Source organism: Rhynchophorus ferrugineus, unplaced genomic scaffold (assembly GCF_030347505.1).
Source record: "Rhynchophorus ferrugineus isolate W39M unplaced genomic scaffold, kcgeb_rfMv2 rfM8, whole genome shotgun sequence".
Taxonomy (NCBI): Eukaryota; Metazoa; Arthropoda; class Insecta; order Coleoptera; family Curculionidae; genus Rhynchophorus; species Rhynchophorus ferrugineus.
The window spans coordinates 6,155,559-6,178,104 of NW_027472587.1; the positions used below are offsets into that span (position 1 = coordinate 6,155,559).

Below are 22,546 nucleotides of genomic sequence, written 5' to 3' on the forward strand. Positions count from 1 at the left end.
ATTTCTATGCTTTACTTTTTATTATGTGTTATTTTTCTGAAGCGTACCCCACATATTTTTAATAACTCCGAAGATATCCGATAATAGGACACCAAAACACCGTTTGTGAGAAGCTTGCCTGTTTAATTACAATTATAGGTGCTAACAATCTAATGAACTCACCTCACTGAGAGCAGTTAAAACTTATGTCAAGCATCTTGATATCTATCCGATCTAGAGGTGTTAATTTCGATTTGGCTAGAAAGTTTAGGTTTTACAATAGAAAATTCAATTTTTGCACTAACAACAATTTGAAAAAATTTATATACTACGATAGTTTAAGCCATACAAGTATCAGTAAATCTATTTCATTATATAGCTCAAGCTCTTTTGGTGTTTTTTCCTTTAAATTCTATCAATCCGAGTTTTGGAGCGAATCGACCTACAGAAATCGGCGAGCATTGCTTCTGACCATTTTTCATTGTAGCGTCTTTTAATGTGAAGCACTGCACCAAAATTATCGCGAGGTATATCTAAGAACATGTCTAAAATAAGTTGGTTATAATTAGAAAGGAGTTCTTGAATGATTATTTTGTAGTTGTCGGGTATATTGACAAGGATACTTAACAATACCTAATTTAGAACGTCAAAAATTAAAAGACGTTTTCAATTGGCTGCTGCAAGGTTACAGTGAAAACTGCCCAAGCGCATATCTACTACCATGAATATCACTTACGACTCCTTCCTTATTTCTATAACCACCAGCTAATGCCTTGTAACTCTGTAAATTGTATATGTAATAATTTTTACGATGTTTACGATAAAATTAAATACTACTATTATTAAATACTCACGGAATCTATATCTTATTTGAATCTAATTTTATATATAAAACAGAGAACAAAAAGGAATAAACTCAGACAGCATAAGTAAATACAAATTATCAATGTTTAACCATTATTTTACTAACCCACCTACAACTAATCAATAAAAACATACATACACACAAACATAGACAGTAGTTTTGTGTGAAGTTCTCCTTACACATTCATGTTTACAAACATGTATCATAAAACATTTAGCAAATAAATGTTCCAAACTCTTCTGTGATTAATTACGTTTACCCAGTCTTGTTCTACAACTTTATGGATAGATAATATAATGTAATGTTGGACCTCTTTTGTTAGTCTTGTTACAAACTTTTTGTTAACATACTAACCCTATTTTCACGTTATATCACGTAGGACCAGAGTTCGCAATTCGTTTGTTTTTCTTTTAATGAACCAGTTTACAGGTGAATCATAATAAAGTTTTAGCGTTGTAGTTATAATAGGTTATATATTATTTGAAGATGAATATTGGTGCAGTTTAAGGGTTTAAAACGTTTTAAGGTGCCTTAAAACTTGTTTAAACTACTCAAGAGATTCAAATATATATGTATATGTGTATTTTAATATACATATTTTTATATAAATACTATATCATCTTATCAGTACGCCCTGTTGCATGTTGGTAAAATATCTTCTATATAAATAATACGACAGGGAAAACAATTTAACGTTAAATAACAAAATTGTTCATTAAAATTAAATTGTTTAGCGTTTCACGAGCGATAGTATCCATGACAGCTTGTGTATACTAATTATCAGCTTAAAAGAAGGAGTTGGCAAAACGCAAAGATAACTGATAAGGACTGACGAATATTAAAATGGGTTGTGGCTAGACAACGTCAAAAGTGGAAGCAGAACACTCGTTTGTAATACTGTCTGGAATATAAAAACAGTAAGACGGAGGCATTCACGGAAAAGGTGTGTTTGTAAAACACCTTATAACGGAAGTCAACGTTAAGCTGCATAAGAAATGGTGAACGATCATGAGGCATGATTATGATTATGGTTTTGGTGGCAATATCGTGGTATGCAGTTGGCCCTGGCATGATATCACCGGCCGAAGAAATTCTTACTATTACTAGCATATTGCTGTAAAAACTAACATATTCCAGGATGATAATATATGCATACATACAGCCAAAAATTTCAATCTTGGTTTGAGGAATATCTGAATATCATTAAGCATATTCTCTGTCTAACACAATGGCCAGATCTTAACATAATCGAACAGTTATGGAGAGTTTTAGAGCAGGGAATGGGGAGAAGATTTCAATCTCACACATTATTGAATCAATTGACGATGTTTTAATACAATACTGGTATTATTCAGACATTTTGGAGTCCATACCGTGAGAAATGGCAAAAAGTGTAAAAGCAAATACTGGCCTATTTATCAGTACCATAAGTAACAGTTTTAATATTTTTTTAGTTAGGCAGATTGGTAGGATTTTTTTGCCTTTTGCATAACAAATGTATCTTAATTAAATTGACAAGCGTCATTATTTCTTAGTTTTAAAAATGCTCTTTTATGACCTATCTTAAAAGCTACATCAATTAATAGAACAACTTCAAATTTCTATATAGTTTGTCTTATTATATATCTGTAGTAATACTTATTCAGGCCATACTCTGGCTCGTTTGAAAGGTAAAAGTCCGTAGAACATTCCAGATCTTCTGAATGTAAGAACACTATTCGTATATGCAGTCAAAAGTTTTTGCGGCTTGATGTTCCTTAGGGTTATCCTCACCATATTTTATTAATTTACTTCTGTGAAGAAGCAGACAGTAGTGTAGTGAAAATTGTGTGCCTTTTATGATAATTAGTGCTCAAATGAACGCAAGTGTCTTCCACAAATGATGACGAATGATGAAGAATTGACTTCCACGTTTCGCTTTCGGAAATATCGATTTTAAAGGACGTTGAAGTACTGAACAAAATACATAAAAACATTATGAAATATCTAATATTCTCGTCGATATTCTGACATATGATTATATTCAAGCTTTATGCTACGGTTCTAGCACAAATTAAAAGCGAAAAAATTAATGGAATGAGTATCCATTTTCTGAAACGCTACGAAACTTAATTAAGTCCATTTTTGAAAGGAATGGCTAGGAGCGATGAAAAGATCACGTTGGAAGACTGAAGAAGATTTTCTGATATTGCAAAGCCTGCACTGATGTCAAGCAAATGTTTTATAATATTGAAAAGGAATTTTTGATCATGAGCAACTCAAACCTGCTGTTAATTTAACTCTGTACGGTTAACAACGAAGGCTATTCGAGCAGGCAATTAAAAAAATTGATCAATAGAAAAGGCATTGTCTTCCAACGTTAACACGTTCCAACATTTTCATGTGTTGGCAAAAATGGAGCGAGATTAGCTTGGAAATTTTGATATACCCACCATATAGCCCAAACCTTTTTCTGTGTGGTTACATACATATAAGATTATGCCTCTGCAAAATGTTCTCAATCGTATAAAGCTAGCTTCAAAATACTTTGCTAATAATTAAAAGAAGATTCTACATTGTCGAAATTATGATTTTAAATATAATTTCATAAATAATTCATTAGCATTTCAAATTCATATGAATAAGTTCGGTTTGAAAATCATGTTTTTCACCAACCCATTATTTTGAAAAATTATATTGGGTTTACTGGCAATTCCATCCAACAAAAAATATAGCGGTTAAATGTGTTTCCGAATGTAAACTATAAAACTATATTTATAAATTAATATTCACCTAAATTGATTATGAACTATTTTTTTAATAGTTTATATACCCATTTAACTAATAACAATAATTCCTAATAAATATAATTACTTAGAGCTAACATACTTCGGATGAAATTAAATCTATACTGATGTATTAAACAATTTAAGTGATAATTATATTATACATATATTTGAAAACATTTTTTAAAATTCAGAGCTTCGTTGTTATTATTTTCCATCATTATCATTCCACTTGCCATTAATTTTCCTATGATTCTAGCGATATTTGAATTCAATATCAATAATACATGATAATAATGTAGAAATTTATTTGAATGCCTTTATAGCGCTTCAGCAAAATAACATATAAAACTCGGATTTAAAAATGTTATGTAACATATATCTAATATAAAACATATTAAGCCTTTCCTTTTTATGTTCGTCTATATAAATATATTCAGGTTCTTCCATTACTAGGAAGTATAAACCAGAAATTATTATTATTGATTATTTACTAACACTAAAATAAAGAATATATTAAATAGATTATTACAGCTCATTTTAATAACTGTAAATAAATAAATATATATAATTTCACAACTTTTTCATTAAGAAGTGACCTTTTTTAAACTAATATTATGTTCGCTTATTCTTTAAAAAAAGTATACTTTATAGATGTATTATTGGTCATATATACGTTATTTTCTACAGTCTAATTACCCATATTTTCAGAACAAAGAAAAACATACATTACAGAACACTAAACTTAATAGATGTGACTGTAAAAAAACCGATACCGACGTCAATCATTTTTATTGTTCTAAAACGTCGAGTGTTGTTAAATTTCAGAAGGATCAGCCACACTCGAACTGGAAGGGAATTTATACATCGGTGGATTAGGACCTCCGTTTTCTGAAATTCTTTCGCCTCCTGGCTTGTGGACGGCAGTTCTTCAACAGGGATTTGTAGGGTGCTTTAAGGACCTTGTTATGAACAACGACCCCGTCGATGTGGCAAGCTATGCCAGGGAACAAGACTCGGGTAAGTTTTTCGTAATATTTTTGATAAATATATTGAAAATAATTATAAGAATGATATTTTTCTAACCTAATAACGCTATATCATACTAGTGATCGCACTGTAATCAAAATTCGACCACAATGTAGTAAATTAATCATGTTTATCTCATAATAGAGTATTAGTTTAAAACATGTTTTAATATTTAATTTTTACATTGTTACTATTCGTTTCTGACTAACCTACATTTTGTCTTTATGATAACTTAATCTAGGTATATAACTAGGAGGACCCATCGGCCTTATCTCAGTCTCTGGTGAAATAATGTTTATATATGTCACTGCTGTATTTTATATTAACTACACCTCACTACACAACGCTACACAAGATCAGATGGTTTACTCCTTTTGAGTCTATGTCCTGCTTTGGTGGTATCCAAAATTTCCTCATGCCCCATTACATTTCTTTAGATCACTTGACTGACTAAACTCTAATGATTTAAACATGATATGTTCCTAAGACTACCTTCAATATAAGATCATAAATATGTTTGATACATAAGGTTAATTAAAGTAATAACTGTCTGTATATTAAAACATATTAAGATATATGCAAATTATCTCCATAAATAACACTCACTAATGAATTTTAATTGCAATCAATTAAATCAAATTTCCATTAATGGTCAACAAAGTATTGATAAATTTAAGTCACTATACCACTACACATTATATCAAAAAGTCATAAGTATTATCTTTATTACTATTTTTATTTATATGATTATTTTCAGAACTGTAACAACTTCAGAACACCAAATATATTTATATATAATCTCTCTTTACTTATGTGTTATATATATCTTAATATCAATGCTGTAAAATGTCTACAAGTGTACTGTTATTAATTCATTATTTATTCTATTTGTCTTATGTGTTCTATCGATCCATTGTCCATATTGCTTAACTAAAATATACATTACAAAAATAATAAATATGCCAGGCTGATTAAGAGAATAATTTGTCTTCCTAAATAACAAATAAAATTGCATTGTTCCTTGCTTATTTATTTCACTGTTCTATCCCGCCACTGCAGATAATTTACCATAATTCTTTAATAGTTCCAGCAATATAGGAGTAACCAAAAGTAACATAAAATCTTAAAATACTAAAATCCTCACTTTCCCTATTAATATCCTTTTAAATATAAATTTTATAGATTAACAAACACTATCCTTTATTTTATTTTACAAACTTTAAGCCCCAGTGAGATTCTATCCTAGTACGTTATTTTCGGCGAGCCAAACATCCGCTGAATTGATCTGACGGCTATTCCTGATTGCTTGGTTTGGTTTTATTGGAATATATTTATTTGTAACGCATATTGCACAAAATTATTAGACCTTAGAATTCTTCTTCGATATAATCTTTAACCGTGCCAAATGTCACGCCTCCAAGTGCCCCCGTTTTCTTCAAAAAGGGAGGCAAACTTACGGGGACAGTTTGGTAAGTAGGGGAAATTTTTGGATGACATATAAACTTTTCGACAAAAAGCATTTTATTTACAATTAGTAATCCTGTATTTTCACAATTTTTGGTTTCAGTGAAGAGCTATTCATTTGCTCCAAATCTCTAGCCACTCACCTATTACTTCAGTTTTATAAACAAGAAATAGTCGCAGGGGCCTAAATCTGGAGGATATTCTGAATGGGTTAGTTCAGGAATGAATGAGTTCGTATTCCAATTTATGGATTTTTGTCATGGTGACTACACACGTGTGCCCCCATCGTTCGATATCAATCCATGATTTTCATCGACGATTTTAGGCGTAACGACTGTTTTTGGGATACCTGAACGTATGGCGTCATATATTTTTCAAGGTAGTTAATGAAAATTATTCTACGCGGATCACAAAATACAGACGCCAAACTTGCCAGACGACTGTTGCGTCTTCACACGCTTAGGAGCGGGTTCATCGTGTGCAGTCCGCTCGCATGACTCTCGATTGAACTTCGAAGTGAAATGATGGAGTGATGTTTCATCCATTGTCACATATTGACACAAAAACTTTATCAAAACTTGATCATCTTCGAACACTGCTCCAAAACATCAACTTGTCGTTGTTTTCGGTCAAAAGTGAGCTCGCGCGGCACCTAATTTGCACAAAAGTTTCTCATACCCCAATATTTGTAAATGATATGATGTACACGTTCAATTTATTTCCTTATAGTGTCTGCTATTTCATTCAATTTTAATGTATGGTAATTCAAAAATAAATTGTGGATTTTTTAAAGGTTTTTGTCCTTGATGGTTGATTTTCCTGAGGCAGTATCCGGAAACTTAGCATCAAACCAAGTTTTTTTATCAAACCATTTTATCAACACGCGAAATTCCTTTTTATCCATTTTTTTCATAATAACAAAAATTGCTTCACTCAAAATACTTTAGAAACCAATGATCCGACAACTGTCAAATTTATACACGCATCTTTTGAGAGTTAGGGCTAACTAAAAAACATATGGATTTAATTATAGTAGTGCTATCTATGTGTCATGCCGGGAACTTTGCAATTGATCTGTTACATGTCTAAACCATGTCAACTTTAATATGCCTCAAGTATGCAGTGAATGTCGCATTTTATATAAATGATCTTATTTTATAATACTGTATCGAAAGGAACCATATCCTTTAATATAATATATATAAATAACCTTACTGTAGATATAGATCCAAGTAATATGTGGTTTTAAATTACGTTTTTTTTGCAGTTAAACAAACTAGCGCTGCTATCGATTTTATTTCGTCAGATAGTTGTTGAATCAGGTTGTAATTTGCGCCTATAAAAGCACGCACATCACCGAACACTTCTAATAAATTCCTACACCATTAATCAAACGTCGATGTTTTTATCTAAGACACCCCGGTTATTATTAACTGGGTCGTTTGTTCCTTTTTTAAAAAACAAGTCATCAATATAATGACTGGCGTTTTTTTTTTTTGATGAACCATCATCATTATTATCCTGATTTTTTAAAAGATGTTGTATACTAATCGATAATAAAATATACCAATATCGAAATATTATTTGGAGAAACAGAACTTGTGGTTATGTAGAATGGAATCTTTTATCGAGTCCGCCCAAAGTAACAGTTAACTCACGTCATCTAAATTGACGTGAGTTCACTTCGATTTAGATAGTTTATTTAGGCTTTGATATATAATAGCATTCTAATATAAATAAAATAATGAAACCAAAAATTTTAGATGTACTATATGTATATATTATCTGAATATCTAAACCACACAACACAACAATTTATAGGTTAGAATTATTTTATTACATGGTACATTAAATTCTTTTGCAAACTACCTATGTATCCCCTGAAAGCCTAATCCACCTAATTAATAGTTGCAAATCCAAGTAATGTTAATAACTTTCATTGGAAAGCATACTTACATTTATATGTCTTGTTCTTATTTCCTTCGTTGCTGTGTTTCCTTGTCTCATTATAGTACCACTGTATTTATTCCGTTACTATCTGAGTGCATTTTCTTTTATAAAATTATATTTTTTGACTCTTCAATTATTTTAACCAACTGCTCCTGTATGTTCTGGACACTTAGACACATTTCTGTGCAATTTCTTACACCATAGAATACAATTTTCTACAGTGATTCTATATTAATTATATACGCACGCTTAGTTGTTTCCACTCTCATCACACTGTCTTCATCTCAATGTCTCATTACATCCGGAAAGTTTTATTCGGTCACTGTCACTTTATAAGCCACTCTTCAAGCCAATAACTGCACTATTAAGTTCCAATCTAGACCTAGTTCACAATTCCACCATTTGTCAATTTCAAATCAACTGAAGAGTGCTATCAACAATCCTTCTTTTCACATATCCAAACAGTTCCTGCTTGTATATCTTTCTGGACCTGCATGTCTATTATATTAATTCGTTACCACATCCCATAACAATCTGCATCAATAAACAACATAAAACATAATTAACGTCCATAATATTAACTGATGGGTGCCTCCTAGTTCTTTAACAGCTGATTTTCAAACAAGAGCAAATACTTATGGTTCGTTTCTCCATGGTAGTCGCTTTTGGGCTGGGAGAAATCCACTAACTCTGCTTAAAACCTCTTCTAGCACAAAGACCAATATATCTGCAACAATATTATTATTAACAAAACCTAATCAAATGTTATTCTAACTTTTAGCTTTTCCATCAACTTTTGTTGTTTTGACGTTTTTTTCATTAGCATCTTGCCAAGGGTGACCTAATGTTCAATTTTGAAATTTCTGTGTGTATATATAAATTGAAATAAAAAGTCTTTCTTAACCTTGAATAGAATTAACATCAAGCTATATAAACGCTTTTTCGGAGATTTTAGCACTAATATTCAGTGCAGCTGCAATAAAGTAAAAAAAAATTAAAAATAATAAAAACTCGAGTAACTTAATATTTAATAGTATCAAAACTTACCTTTCCAGCGAATTTTACCAGTAAGAACGAGCCTCCATTACCTCGTTTCTGTTCAAAGTTATTGACGAGAGTCGTAATATGTTGCTGACTGGCTATTTATTGGCATATACATGCCACTAGACCAGCAATGACTATAAAATAAGTTGTAAAGTAAGTTGTAATAATAATTATTACGTAAAAGATAGTACTTAATAATTGCCAATACATTGAAATACTAATATTAAGAAAAATTGCCTAATTCATTAATTCGACGTCATTACATCGTTTTTATCTCAATATATAATTCTTGTCAAAATATTTTACCTTTAATCGTATAATATAAGGAAAATTTCATATTAGAAATGAATCTGGAATATATCATATTTTCCTTTGATATTATCGAGAGATTCTAAGATAACAAAAAGTCAATACAGATAATGAAAAGCAGGAAAAAAGAAATGGAAGTCTTGATGATGGTAATAGAATAGCACTAATCTGTTTTTGACTTTATCATATATCTATTAAGCATAACAGCATGAGGAAATCCATATTTCATAAATATTAAAATTTCATATTCGATGTGGAAACGAAAATTATTTTTACGAATTTGTATTTAAAAAAAAGTAAAGTAAGTAATTAAGTTAGTAAGTAGAGTAAGTTAAGTAAGTAAGTTACTAAGTTTAATAATTCAGGAAGAAGCGTTGCATCAAAAGGTTTCTAAGGTATATAATATTATTCTAGACGCAACGTTATGTTTTTATTTTTGAACCATTAATTCTACTTATTTAAATGATTTAAAAATGAAGCTTCAAAGTAAATATCCAAGCTATTAACTACTATATTCATATTTAATTATCAATTTAAATATTCACAAATTGATCGATTATTGATTCATTCGCCTGGCATAATTATGGTACACAATTCCGTACAGTTATTGTATCATCTTTTTTTCAGCTTAACAGAAGATTTTATCATCCACATTTTCTTCACGACAAGCTTCCTTATGGGTGTTTTAAATATATTTCTGAAATATAGTAACGTATTCCCGTTCGATCTGTAGTTTCCTGTCGCTTAAAAAACGCTAAAACTACCTACCCCAAGGGTTATCGGCTGAGATATTTCATATCAGACATTTCATCTTTTCATAAAATTAGTTACTAATCGACACTTTTCATTTTTTTAAATGAATAGAAGCTCATTACTTCAGCTAACAATTAACATAAACCATATGATGTGATGGGAAAACTAAGAATTCGTAAATCATGGGAAAACAAAAACAAACTGAAAACAAGCCGTTTTCCATGGTTCAAGTGTCATATGTTGGATTTTCAAAGCCCTTGAGTTAGAATTTTTGGTAATAAAAATAAAAATGTACCCTATATTAACAAAATTACAGGAGATAAATTACAAAACAATACGAACAGCATAAAATACAGTATATCTTTTTTTACGTTGGCAATATTGTTTCGACGTAAATAATGTGCATGTACGTATTAGCCAGTTACATTAAAAATAATTTTAGCCAGACACATAAAACTACTTTTGGAAAAGAAACATAAACAATATGGCGGAAGCTCAACAAAGCTGAAACTCATGAAAACGTTGCGATTACAAGAGACGATATAATGGAAGCCAATGCTAAGCTGCGAGATAAGTGATGCAACGATGCACCACTTATCTCGTTATTAGAAGAATATGGTATGGCCCAATGAATCATGCTTAACATTATTTCCTACGACCCGTCGGGTTTATAAAGGAAGAACCTCAAAAGAAGCCTACAAATATGTCAACTATATCAATTTATGTTATTATGACAAACACCAATTCCAGTCATGGTTCAGAATGTCATCAAGAATATTCCAATTAAACTGCTTTGGAGAGTTGTAGAGCAGAGAATGGAAAGTGATGGAAATCTTTATCAAATATCATTGTAGAAATGAATAATGGTACAAGAGTGGGACAAATTCCATTGGAAACTATTCGGATACTATTCCATGAAGAATTGCAAACAGCAAATGGTGACTCATTATCTTAAAAATAAATAAATATTGTATATATGTCAGATATTCACACTATTCTATCCACCCTCGTTATCGCGAAAAGCATTATAAAGTAAAAGTATAAAGTACTTTTCTTAGTTTGCAGTGAATTAAAAGCTATATTCTGTTTAGTCATAACATTTCAATATAAAAGTAGTCAAAACAAAAGGTAAACTATTATGTTCAGACTCTTTCTTTGTTTGTATTGAGGTTTTAAGCAACAGACATCTACTATAAAAATAAAATTCATTTATAAACGTCTTCCAATTGAATCTTGTTCATGTTTCATAATAAAAAATAATATTTACTATATATATCTTTTTTTAGAAGCTTTTTTAGACCCATTTATTGCTGCAATAGCACGAACATCAAATTGGTCAAAAGTTCGCTTGAAAAATTCTCTGAAAGCGGCCGGAAGCAAGTCTAAATAGTCTCCACTCTTAAAAAGAATGAAAAATTAGCAGCGTTTTAAGAGGGAATATAATACTTGTTTCTGGAAACTTTGTGCAACTTTTTTTTTGTTATATGAACGGACATTTAAAGAAAATTGCCAACGGCAAAACTTCGGTACGGATCTTTTTGTACTTATTTATATATTTAATATGTTTCCTTCTCGTTATGCTTTTTTTTAAAGTCATATTTTCTTTAAGCGAGAAATCTAGATATATATGACTTCTTCGGAAAGTTACAAAATAAATTTTGGCGCTTACGAAAGTTGTAAAAGTCTGGCCGGTTTTTTTCTCGTTGTATAATACGAAATGTTTCTTTGGTAAATTCCGATAAATATTTTATAACCTTATGCGAAAGTTTTCATCCATAATATTAGAAGGTAAAATTGATATTTCATCGTATTTTTATTTATCGACAACAAAGTTTACGGTCGAAATGTTTGAATGCTATATTAAAAGATAATAATGGGTTGGGGCATAAATAAATTTGTGTTATTTTCATGTTTTAAAAGCGTGTCTACTCATGTAAATGTCAAACATTAATCAATTTTGATCGATGACATTTAACCAACTGACCATATTTTTTGATGTTTGTGAATTCTGACCATTTTCTAAGAGCCTATTTCAATCGCATTAGTTATTGATGGTAAAAAATGATTTGACTGGTGGTGCTAGATCAACGGTCAGACCACGTTTGAACAGCTTCAGATTATCAATTCGTTTTCAATCCCGCTAAACACTTAGAATTTTAACCTCACATCCCCTAGAAACAAGTTAATGTACTTCAACGACAAACTAATCAAAGCTCTTATTGCAAGAAAAAAATTACGAAATAGCAAGAAGAGCTGCAACGAGAAGTGGGCTTAAAAACTGTTAAAAATAAAAAAGAGATGAAAGTAATACAGGATCTTCACCGGAACTGCCTAAAGTTAAACAAACCTAGGAACGGCAACAAAATAGCAAACCTCCCCCAATTGTAAGTAGTAACTAATGTCCAAGATATTAAGTTATTTTATGAAACAATGAGGAAATATGTCCATGTTGGAAATAGCAACATTGCAGGGCGTTTTTCTATGTAGTGGTATACCCTGGAGGCCTAAAATATATTTTATTTAAATTAAAGAGCATGTTTACCTTTTACCATTAATTCTTGTTTCTTTCGGTACAATGTCAGTGTTTCCCTCTAAAGTAATTCTGACATCACAGTGTTTCTCCTTAGTTTTTCTGTAACTACCTCTATACATATTTCATGATAAAGCCATTCTTTCTCTCCTAGCAAATTTCAACTAAATGCTCGTGTATATTATGGACAGTTACAGGCATATCTGTACACATAAATATTTTACACTCTACAATAAGATTTCCTACAGTTATTGCATATTAATTATATACTCACAATTAGTTGCTTCCTCTCTCAACATATTGAAATTCTCAGCATTGAATCATAACACATTCTTTATTCAAGTGAATAGCTAAGCGCTTAATTAACCAATCAAGCGCCAATCTATCTGACATTTGCTCACAATTCCATCATTTGTCAATATGCCTGATCGAGTTCATACATACCGAAGGTCTTATTAACCATTCGTGTTTATAGCATGAAGAACAATATATCTACAATTAATTGTTAATAAGTGTTATGAGCAATAAAACCTAATCTATTGTTAATCCAACATTTATCTATTTCTATCAACTTTTATTGCCAATACTATTTTAATTATAATCTTCCCTTGAGCGATCATTGGGTATATTGGTGCTATTCTGAAATATCCATGTCTCATCTAAATACAGATATTGAAATAATAAGTCTTTCTTGATTTTACAAAGCAATGCCTGGAAGTTTTATTAGACCTCTTCATGGCTTATCTTTACACCATTTAAATCCTATATTACACAGCAGTGTATAAAAAGATGTTCTGCTTCCCTCAAATTGCTGCATATCTCTAAGTTTTCTTTAGATACTTTTTAGACTAACAATTAACTCTGAAATAATTGTATTAAATTTTATCTCTATGATCCCTGATAGAGGTAACATCAACTTGATTACCCGCTTCGTATGAGAAGGGTTTCTTTTCGGTGAATCCAACATTATATTTTTCATATTTTGAGATATTTCATTGACCGTGTCCATACTATCATTGCATGAAGCTGCACCACGCTAAAATATTTTCAATAAAAACCGCAGCTAGTTAATATTTAACAGTAAAAATTTTTACCTCTCTAACGAATTTTACCAGCCTGAAGGGGCCATTATCTTGTTCCTGTTAGAAGAACTGGTTAGAGAGGCAACCAATGGCTTCAAATAAGTAAAGCGTTAAAACAACGTTGGCCGGTTAATAATGGATAGTTATTATAATTAATATTTTGAGGAATTTTGTAAACGCTTGACAACCGGACAACTTTTATTGGCTAGTTCGGTTACTTATCATACATCATTGTCTCTTTTTTTAACTAGAATAAAATGAGAAGGACAATATTGTCTGATTCTAAAACGAATTTACCAATTGCGACAGGCAATGCATTAAACATCTTGATAACGTAAGATTACTGTTATTTTGAAAAGACTACTAAGGACTGTCAAAAACTACAAGGAAAAAACTGAATTTTAATTGTAATTAATGTAGTAAGTTGAAATATTTTTTACAAGATCTTTTGTAAAATATATTAATTTAAAATAAGTTCAGGTTAAAACCCTATAATGACGAATAGGCTAATATTATCTGATATATTCCCAGTATCTCATTAATAAACACTGGAGCTTTATTGTGGTTGAAGTATGCTCAAATATATATGTGGGGAGAACCGCACAGTTTACATTTGAAATATTCGCTTTTAATATATATCGCATGAGGGCTTGTCGCCTTTCACAGTCAAATAAAGCCACATTCAGTGGCAAAATGAGATTTTACATGTCGCGTTCTTCGCAGATTTCACGTCATTATTCGAAATTCGAACCTAAAAACTTATCTCGGTATTCCGGCGGTATACATCGCGAGGTAATTTTTTCAAATAGACGACTTTCAGCCGTCTCGCTACATTGGCCGACTTGATGAATATAGGTTTGCGTTATTTACAAAAGTTAAGCAACGAAACCGGTAAAAAATCGTCCGCATTTTTCTACATTTACCGCTCCAAAAAAGATGTGTTGCCTGAGCACTCCGTTGTTTCCTTTCTGGTGATATAAAGATATATATTTCCGACATAATAACATAAATTTTAGCACCCACTACCTTTCGTGTTTTTTTTTGTAACATCACGTGCTGGAGGTTTGTTTTACGATTTTCACTCTCGTTTACCACATTATTCAAAATCTATTTTATTAATATATTCTCCCCTTTCATCAAAAGTTTCAATGTTGAGTCATTAATATAGGAAATTAAGAAATGAGGAAGAACAATTTTTGGTCAGCATAATTTTAAAATGTATTATTCTCAACTTTTGTTCATAACTATTCATAGTTCATTTTACTAATTCATATAAATGTTTGAATGTTGTTTAAATTGAACCCGTCTTCTGTGTCCTGGTAACTCACTTGATAACCTGAATAACAGCGGGTATCTAAAGGTCTCCGTGTAAGTAATCAGTCCTGTAGTCCTGATCATCTGGGTGCACCTATTAAACTTCTTAGGACTTTGTTCTGGAAAACTTATGTTGTAACATCTCACGAAGATATGACGAACTAAAATTCTATAAAATTATTATAACTTAACGTATTTATTAATTGCAATATGCAATTAATTCTTTGTTACGATATATATTTACTAATGAAATCTGAAATAGATTATATGTTAATATGAATAAAACTTACAGAAATATCTTAATAGCTTTCAAAATTACCTCTTTTGCTTGATATAACATAGTCATTGTATAAATATTGACAATTCAAGTTATAAATATAATATGTAAATCATCAATTATGTTTGTTATACAGTAATAGAAACCTCATATAGATATCAATAATTCACCGTAATATATATTTGTTGCATCAGCTATAATAAATTAACACATGTTGAATAATCTGTATACTTTTATTGACTCATTTAATATTGATACTGTTTTAATTAACCATGTTTTTGCATAGCAAATTACTAAAATAACATGAAATCAATTCCAGATCACACACGAAACTTGTTTGTCTTTAATTAGTAATATAATTTGTTGTAAAATGTTATTTAAATTATAATATTATATGTATTATATATATTATATATATTTATATATATATATATATATATATATATATATATATATATATATATATATAATATATATATATATTATATTTATATTATATATTATATATATTATATATTATTATTATATATTATATATATTATATATTAATATATATATAATAATTTATTTTAAATTTTAAATTAATAATGTAAAATATTTTTATATTGTAATAGTGTTATTTGATCTCACAATTATATCATATTTAGGCTTCATTTTATAGATGCTCGAAGAAAATAAAATTCTATTTAGTTATTAAATTTTATTTGTTATTCTATTTGCTGGTTTGAAAAAGAAAAAAAGAATTATGATATATTTTTTTTTTGCTAGATATACAACAGCCACTGTAATAGATAGTGATACTGCTAAATATATAAAATATATTATAATATATAGAGTTATTAATGAATATACAACAATTACTATAAGGAATTCTTCTAGTAATCTTTTATAGACTAAAACTTGAATACATTATTTTATATATCAATTCACGAGTAACTAATTTTTAATCAAATGTTAATTTTGATTCATTGAAATATACTGAAATAAAAAAGCAACTCCTCAATATTTTAATATCAAAGTGTTGTTGTAAAGAAATTAAACAATTGTCTGCATTGGCTGTACATATTTCGTTATTTGTAATTTAATTAAAGACACAGATTTAACTACTGTAGCATATGATTTTACGACCGATTTAGATCCAATATAATCCAGTAACTTCCTAAAAATATTGCATTCTAATAATATTAACATAAATATAAATATTTACTAACAGAGATTGTTGTTTCAAGATAATACGGGGGCGAATTTCTCTATTTAGTAATACATTTATACAGGTCTAAGTTCAGTGATGTCCATGACTGAGTGTTGGAACTTCGCCACTGAGAATTAAGAAATATTAAGAGAATACAATTTTTGTTGAATAAATTAAAATTATTCTTGTCTGTGCAAAATCTTAGTATATATATTTGTAGAAAGTTCACCAGAAAATTAATAAAGCACTAGAGTAATATATGATATTTTTCGTCACAAATTTTCATTTTTTTTCTATCGCTTCATTGAAGAAAACACACCCAGGCAATACATTCACATTTCTAATTTATATTTGTCAAAAAAATAATCATAACCATATATAAATAAAAACACGCAATTAACAAATATTGTAGTTATTCGCTAGATGTCACAAATATACAAAAAATTATAATATCATTTAGTTTTAAAGGGTAATATATTTCAAAACTATATATATTTAGGGACTCAAATTTTTCGCCATCAAATTGGGAACATTTCCCCGAAATACAATTTGATTGGGCTTCAATTTCCGAAGGGTTCTCCTATCTCTGATGTGATTTCTAGAAACGCCTCTATTTGCAGCGGTATTCGTGCCTCGATAAGGACCAACCAACGAGAAGAAATGCGACCAGCAAAAAAGGGAGTCATTGAAAGTCAAATGAACCGAATAGGTCGGATATCTATGAGATTGATATTTGATAAAAAATACAATAATTTCAGAACAAATATATGTATATTTATACCCATATGTGGTATATATATATATATATATATATATATATATATATATATATATATATATATATATATATATATATATATATTATTTGATCTTATTATAATTCATTATAAATTCCATGTACCATTATATGTTATACGAGTTCATACAAATATATGTATATATATACCCATATGTGGTATATATATATATATATATATATATATATATATATTATTTGATCTTATTTTAATTATATATAATATATTATTATTAAATAATATATTATAATTAAATATATATATATTATATATATATATATATATATATATATATATATATATATATATATATATATATATATATATATATATATATATATATATATATATATATATTATTTGATCTTATTATAATTCATTATAAATCCATGTACCATTATATGTTATACGAGTTGATACAACCGAATAACCAAAAAAATTTTCACATTAGTTAAGACAAATTCACTGGATGACCATTTCATTGCATACTTCTAAAGATATTATACCATAAATATATAAAAATAATGTAATATATAAATAATACTAACTTGACTTTTAATCGGATACCTTACATTTAATTATATTCAGAGGATGGACAAAAAAATACAAACAGCTAACATAACACAACATTTCTTTATTAATAATGTGTTGAACCACTGTTTGCTTCTAAAACAGCTGCAATTTTTCGAAAAATAGATTCGAGTCTATAAATAATTTTTGTGTCAAAACATCCGTCAATCGTCTTCATGTGCTAAATATTTTTAACGAAGTGAATGGAATATGGCAATATTTGGTACCAATATACTAGTCTAGAGATTGACATTTGCAGTAATCGGGCTAGTGTACCACGATATTGCGGATCAAATCATAAAAGAACCTCCACCATGGTTAACTGTAGCAAACAATGATTAATGGAACCATATAAAATTCTTCCAGTCATCAAATGTCCAGGTTTCATGACAGTTGCACCACTTCTTTCCCAGCTTAACGTTGGCTTCCGTTATAAAGAGTTTCGCAATCGCAACCGTTTGCTATTGTCGAAACAGTATTATTTAAGTGAGTGTTGAGCTCTGATGTCACTTTTCGGTCAGTCAAATTTAGGTTTCACCCACTATTCCTCCACACCGATGATGCTTCACTATGTCTTATAATTGTACGTGTATGTTCATTCACTTATGTTGTTGAAGTTAAGCAATTCAACGGTTTCCGTCACAGACTCACACTAACCGAGCACCAACGATTTTCCCTCTTATGAAATGTTGGCAACATGCAACAAGATGTACTATATTGAATGAGGTTCATATTATGTATTTTTCTTCAAATGCCTGTTTACTTAATGCCAGATTGAGAGAAATATATTTATTTGTAATACTGCACGGCATACTGATAATATTTCAAAATGATTCATGTGTTGGGACACAAACAATGGAATACCTGATGTATTCTCAGAATTTAATGAAAATTTTTAAATAATAATCTATTTATACAGCAATAGGTTATCATCATCAGTATCTCGATATCAGTCTGTCAAATTGATTTATAATAATGTTAGAGCTCCTAACCATCAGTAATAATGTTATACTCAATAATCTTTTCTGATTTTTATTAAGATTTTACATTTTACCCTGGGATAAGTGTATCGCGTTCTTGTTTTAATCTTTTTATTTAAAATCTACAATTTAATTAATAAAACATTATTAATAGTTTTTTATATAAAAGTATTTGACACACGTATTACAACTAGTTATTAACAACAACTATTTAATGATTCTTTCTTCATATTGTTCTTTAAATTCATGTATAAAGTTTCAGAGCCAAATTTAATTAATATTTGATGGATATACTCTGACTGGTACACTACATATACAGTCTATTCAAAGTAGCAATGAACTCACGTCATCAAGATGTATAATGCTTTGCATATTGCATTTTGTATATTCGTATAAATACTAGACAATATTTTCCTTCTCATTTTATTCCAATTAAAAAGTGATACAATGCTGGCCGATACCTTCGAACAGGTAACCGAATTATCCTGCAAAAGTCGCTCGGTTGTCAAATGTCCGCAAAATTATCTAACTTACAAATATTGTGGGTGTTTAATTAAGTGTTGTTTAAGGCGTTATATAATATATGTATTATATGTACTATAACGTTAAATTAAATAATATTTCATAATATTTTTGTTTCATTATTTTATTTATAGTAGAATCATGTTATATGCTGAAACAAAAATAAACTAAAATGCATAAAATGCCATAGTTAAATGCGGCAACATTGCGACGTTTTGACGTCATAAATTGAGATGACTGGAGTTCACTGCTACTTGGGATAGTCTATAGTTTTAAAAGACAGCACAGTCTCCGCATATAACTATAATAGTTCAAAAGGTTTTTGTCTGTTCAACCTGTCAAAACTTTTGTGAATTAATTGTTGTCAACCAGTTGTCACACTTCGACGTTTTTATGATAACACAATCCCTCTTGATGCTGTTTCACAAACCCTTTAATTTTTATTCATTGTCCGTTTCGTTTCATAAATCTCCTACCCTTGAGTCATTGTTATTGCTATTCATAATATTAGACATAAATTTCGATGAGTTCTCTTATATTCTAGAAATGATTTTATTTACATCGAAGATAATTTAAATTATTTTCATATGATTTTAAACGGAACTTAAGAAGTTCAATAAAAACATTTGTGGCCGAGCACTGTCAGTAAGGAAAACAGTAGCTTTCCTAATATTCAAATCAGTTGTTAATTAACTCATGAACTAGAAGTAGCCCCCGGAATTAATGTCTTCAAGTTTCATATATGTAGAGTATTTCCCATTTTCGGCATTATTGCTGGCTTCACAAAAGCTTATAACATCTCATAATTCCTTAACACTGAGTAACAGGTCAACTAAAAAGTCCCCGGCTAACCCTCAAAAGATGCGTCTATAAATTTGACAGCTGTCGGACCATTAGTTTGTGAATTATAACATTTTGAGTGAAGAAACTTTTGTTTTGGAGGGAAAAAATACATTTGACCCAAAAACTTGGATTGATGCCGAGTTTCCGGACACTGCCCCAGGCAAAATCAACCATCAAGGATTGCTTTGCTAAGTTTAGACGTGGTGAAATGAGCACCGAAGACAGTGAACGCAGTGGACGCCCAAAAGAGGTTGTTACAGAAAATGATTTTGAATGACCGTAAATTGAAATTGAATAAAATAGCACACACTCTAAAGATATCAACTGAACCTGTACATCATATAATTCACGAATAGTTGGGTATGAGAAAGATCTGTGCAAAGTGAGTGCCGCGCGAGCTCACTTTTGACCAAAAACAACTACGAGTTGATGATTCGGAGCGGTTTTTAAAGAAGATCAAGCATAATAAACCCGAGTTTTTGCGTCGATATGTGACAATGCATGATATATGGCTCCATCATTTCGCTCCGAAATACAATCCAGAGTCATCTGAGTGGACTTCACACGATGAACCCGCTCCAAAGCGTGGGAAAACGCAACAGTCGGCTGGCAAAGTTATGGCGTCTATATTTTGGGATACGCATGGAATAATTTTCATTAACTCCCTTGAAAAAGGAAGGACGAGCAACATACTATTACATAGCCTTATTGGACCTCGTCAGAAGTCAGTGAAAACGACGGCAAGAATCCATGAATTGGGCTTCGAATTGCTTTCTTATCCACCGTATTCTCCAGATCTGGCCCCCAGTAACTATTTCCTGTTCTCAGATCACAAAAGAATGGTCGCTGGGAAGAAATTTTCGTTGAATGAAGAGGCGATCGCCGAAGCTGAGGCCTATTTTGAAGCAAATGATAAATGGTACTACAAAAATGGTATCAAAAAGTTGAAGGGTTGCTACAATTAATGTATCACCCTTGAAGGGAATTATGTTGAATAAAAGTTACTAAAGTAATAAAAATAATGGTAGGCCAGGGATTTTTCAATTGACCTATTATGTAATCAATTTTTATCAGCACTTATAATACTTTGTAATTACCTTATCAGTAAATTAGAGATATTAGCTTTGCATAAATGATTTAAAACAATTTTGTGATTAAAATTAGTATAAACCTATAATATCCAGACTTACTGGCTTTCCAGGAATGTCATCAACTTCTTAGTTGATTAGAATCTATTTTTAGTTACAATTGAAATGCATCGGGGAGAGTGGTACCAAACTATTCCGAATCACAATAACATGTATTAAATATTCCATATAATTTTTTTTCTATAACCTAAATGATATAAGGTTATGTTACTAGTCATGGTAAAACTTATTAATAATTGATTTATTATTTTAGTTCTATTAGTTAATCATAAACAACTATAAAATAAAATACAATAAAATTTTCTATTTTTACGATAATTAGAAGAACTCCTTGTAATTTCTAAATGGCTCTACTTCTAGGAAACAAACAAAACACTAAATTACCGCTAATCACATTTCCCAAATGAAAATCTCGCGTAAACCTCCAACACACGCCGTTGCCTATCAACGTTGTAATCCCATTATTCATAACGCAATCTTTCCCCGCCCGAGAGATAGATCTGGAATAAAACCTTGTTGGAAAAACTATCCATTCCGAATTTTCCGAATATATCACGCCACTCTGGCCGCTGCTGCAGGTGAAATATCCGTCTACTTGGATTTTGAAATATCTGGTTTATAGAACCGTGTGGGTTGTAATATATGTTAAAGGCAATGACATTTATTCCCTTCCACTTGAATGGAAAAATAAATGAAAATATATTAGAGATTGTAGCCTGTGAAATAATATAGTCAAAAAGATTTAGATATTGAAATGAATTATATAAACGAATATATTTTATTTCAAATTTAAGAATGATCAATATTGCTCCGTTATTTCAACTTCAACTGACTACCGAAACTCTAAGCCAATAATACCAAAAAAGTAGACAATAGTAGAAATAGAAAAGATTATATGATATTGGGATTCATATACACAAAAATTATGCGACAACATTAACAAAATAATGTGGTTAATGGACAAAATTAGTGGTACTAAAAACAATTATTGTTGCATTAAATAATACAGATTAATAGTGAATTAATTAATTTAATTGATATATCAGGTATTTTTTAAAGTCTTAGACAAAAATATTTATATCTGTGTTTATAATTTACGTCTATTCTTATTACAGAGAAAATGAAATATGAAT

General features: G+C 29.9%; 1 protein-coding gene across 2 annotated transcripts in view; it reads left to right on the forward strand.

Moving 5' to 3' along the window:
• Positions 1–22,546, forward strand: part of Nrx-1 (Neurexin 1) — a 341,164-nt gene that overhangs the window by 275,780 nt on the left and 42,838 nt on the right. For both annotated transcript variants that reach the window (XM_076411694.1, XM_076411693.1), the window contains one exon: positions 4,438–4,629. In XM_076411694.1, the coding sequence (XP_076267809.1) occupies positions 4,438–4,629 (192 nt within the window). The remainder of the gene's footprint in view (positions 1–4,437; positions 4,630–22,546) is intronic.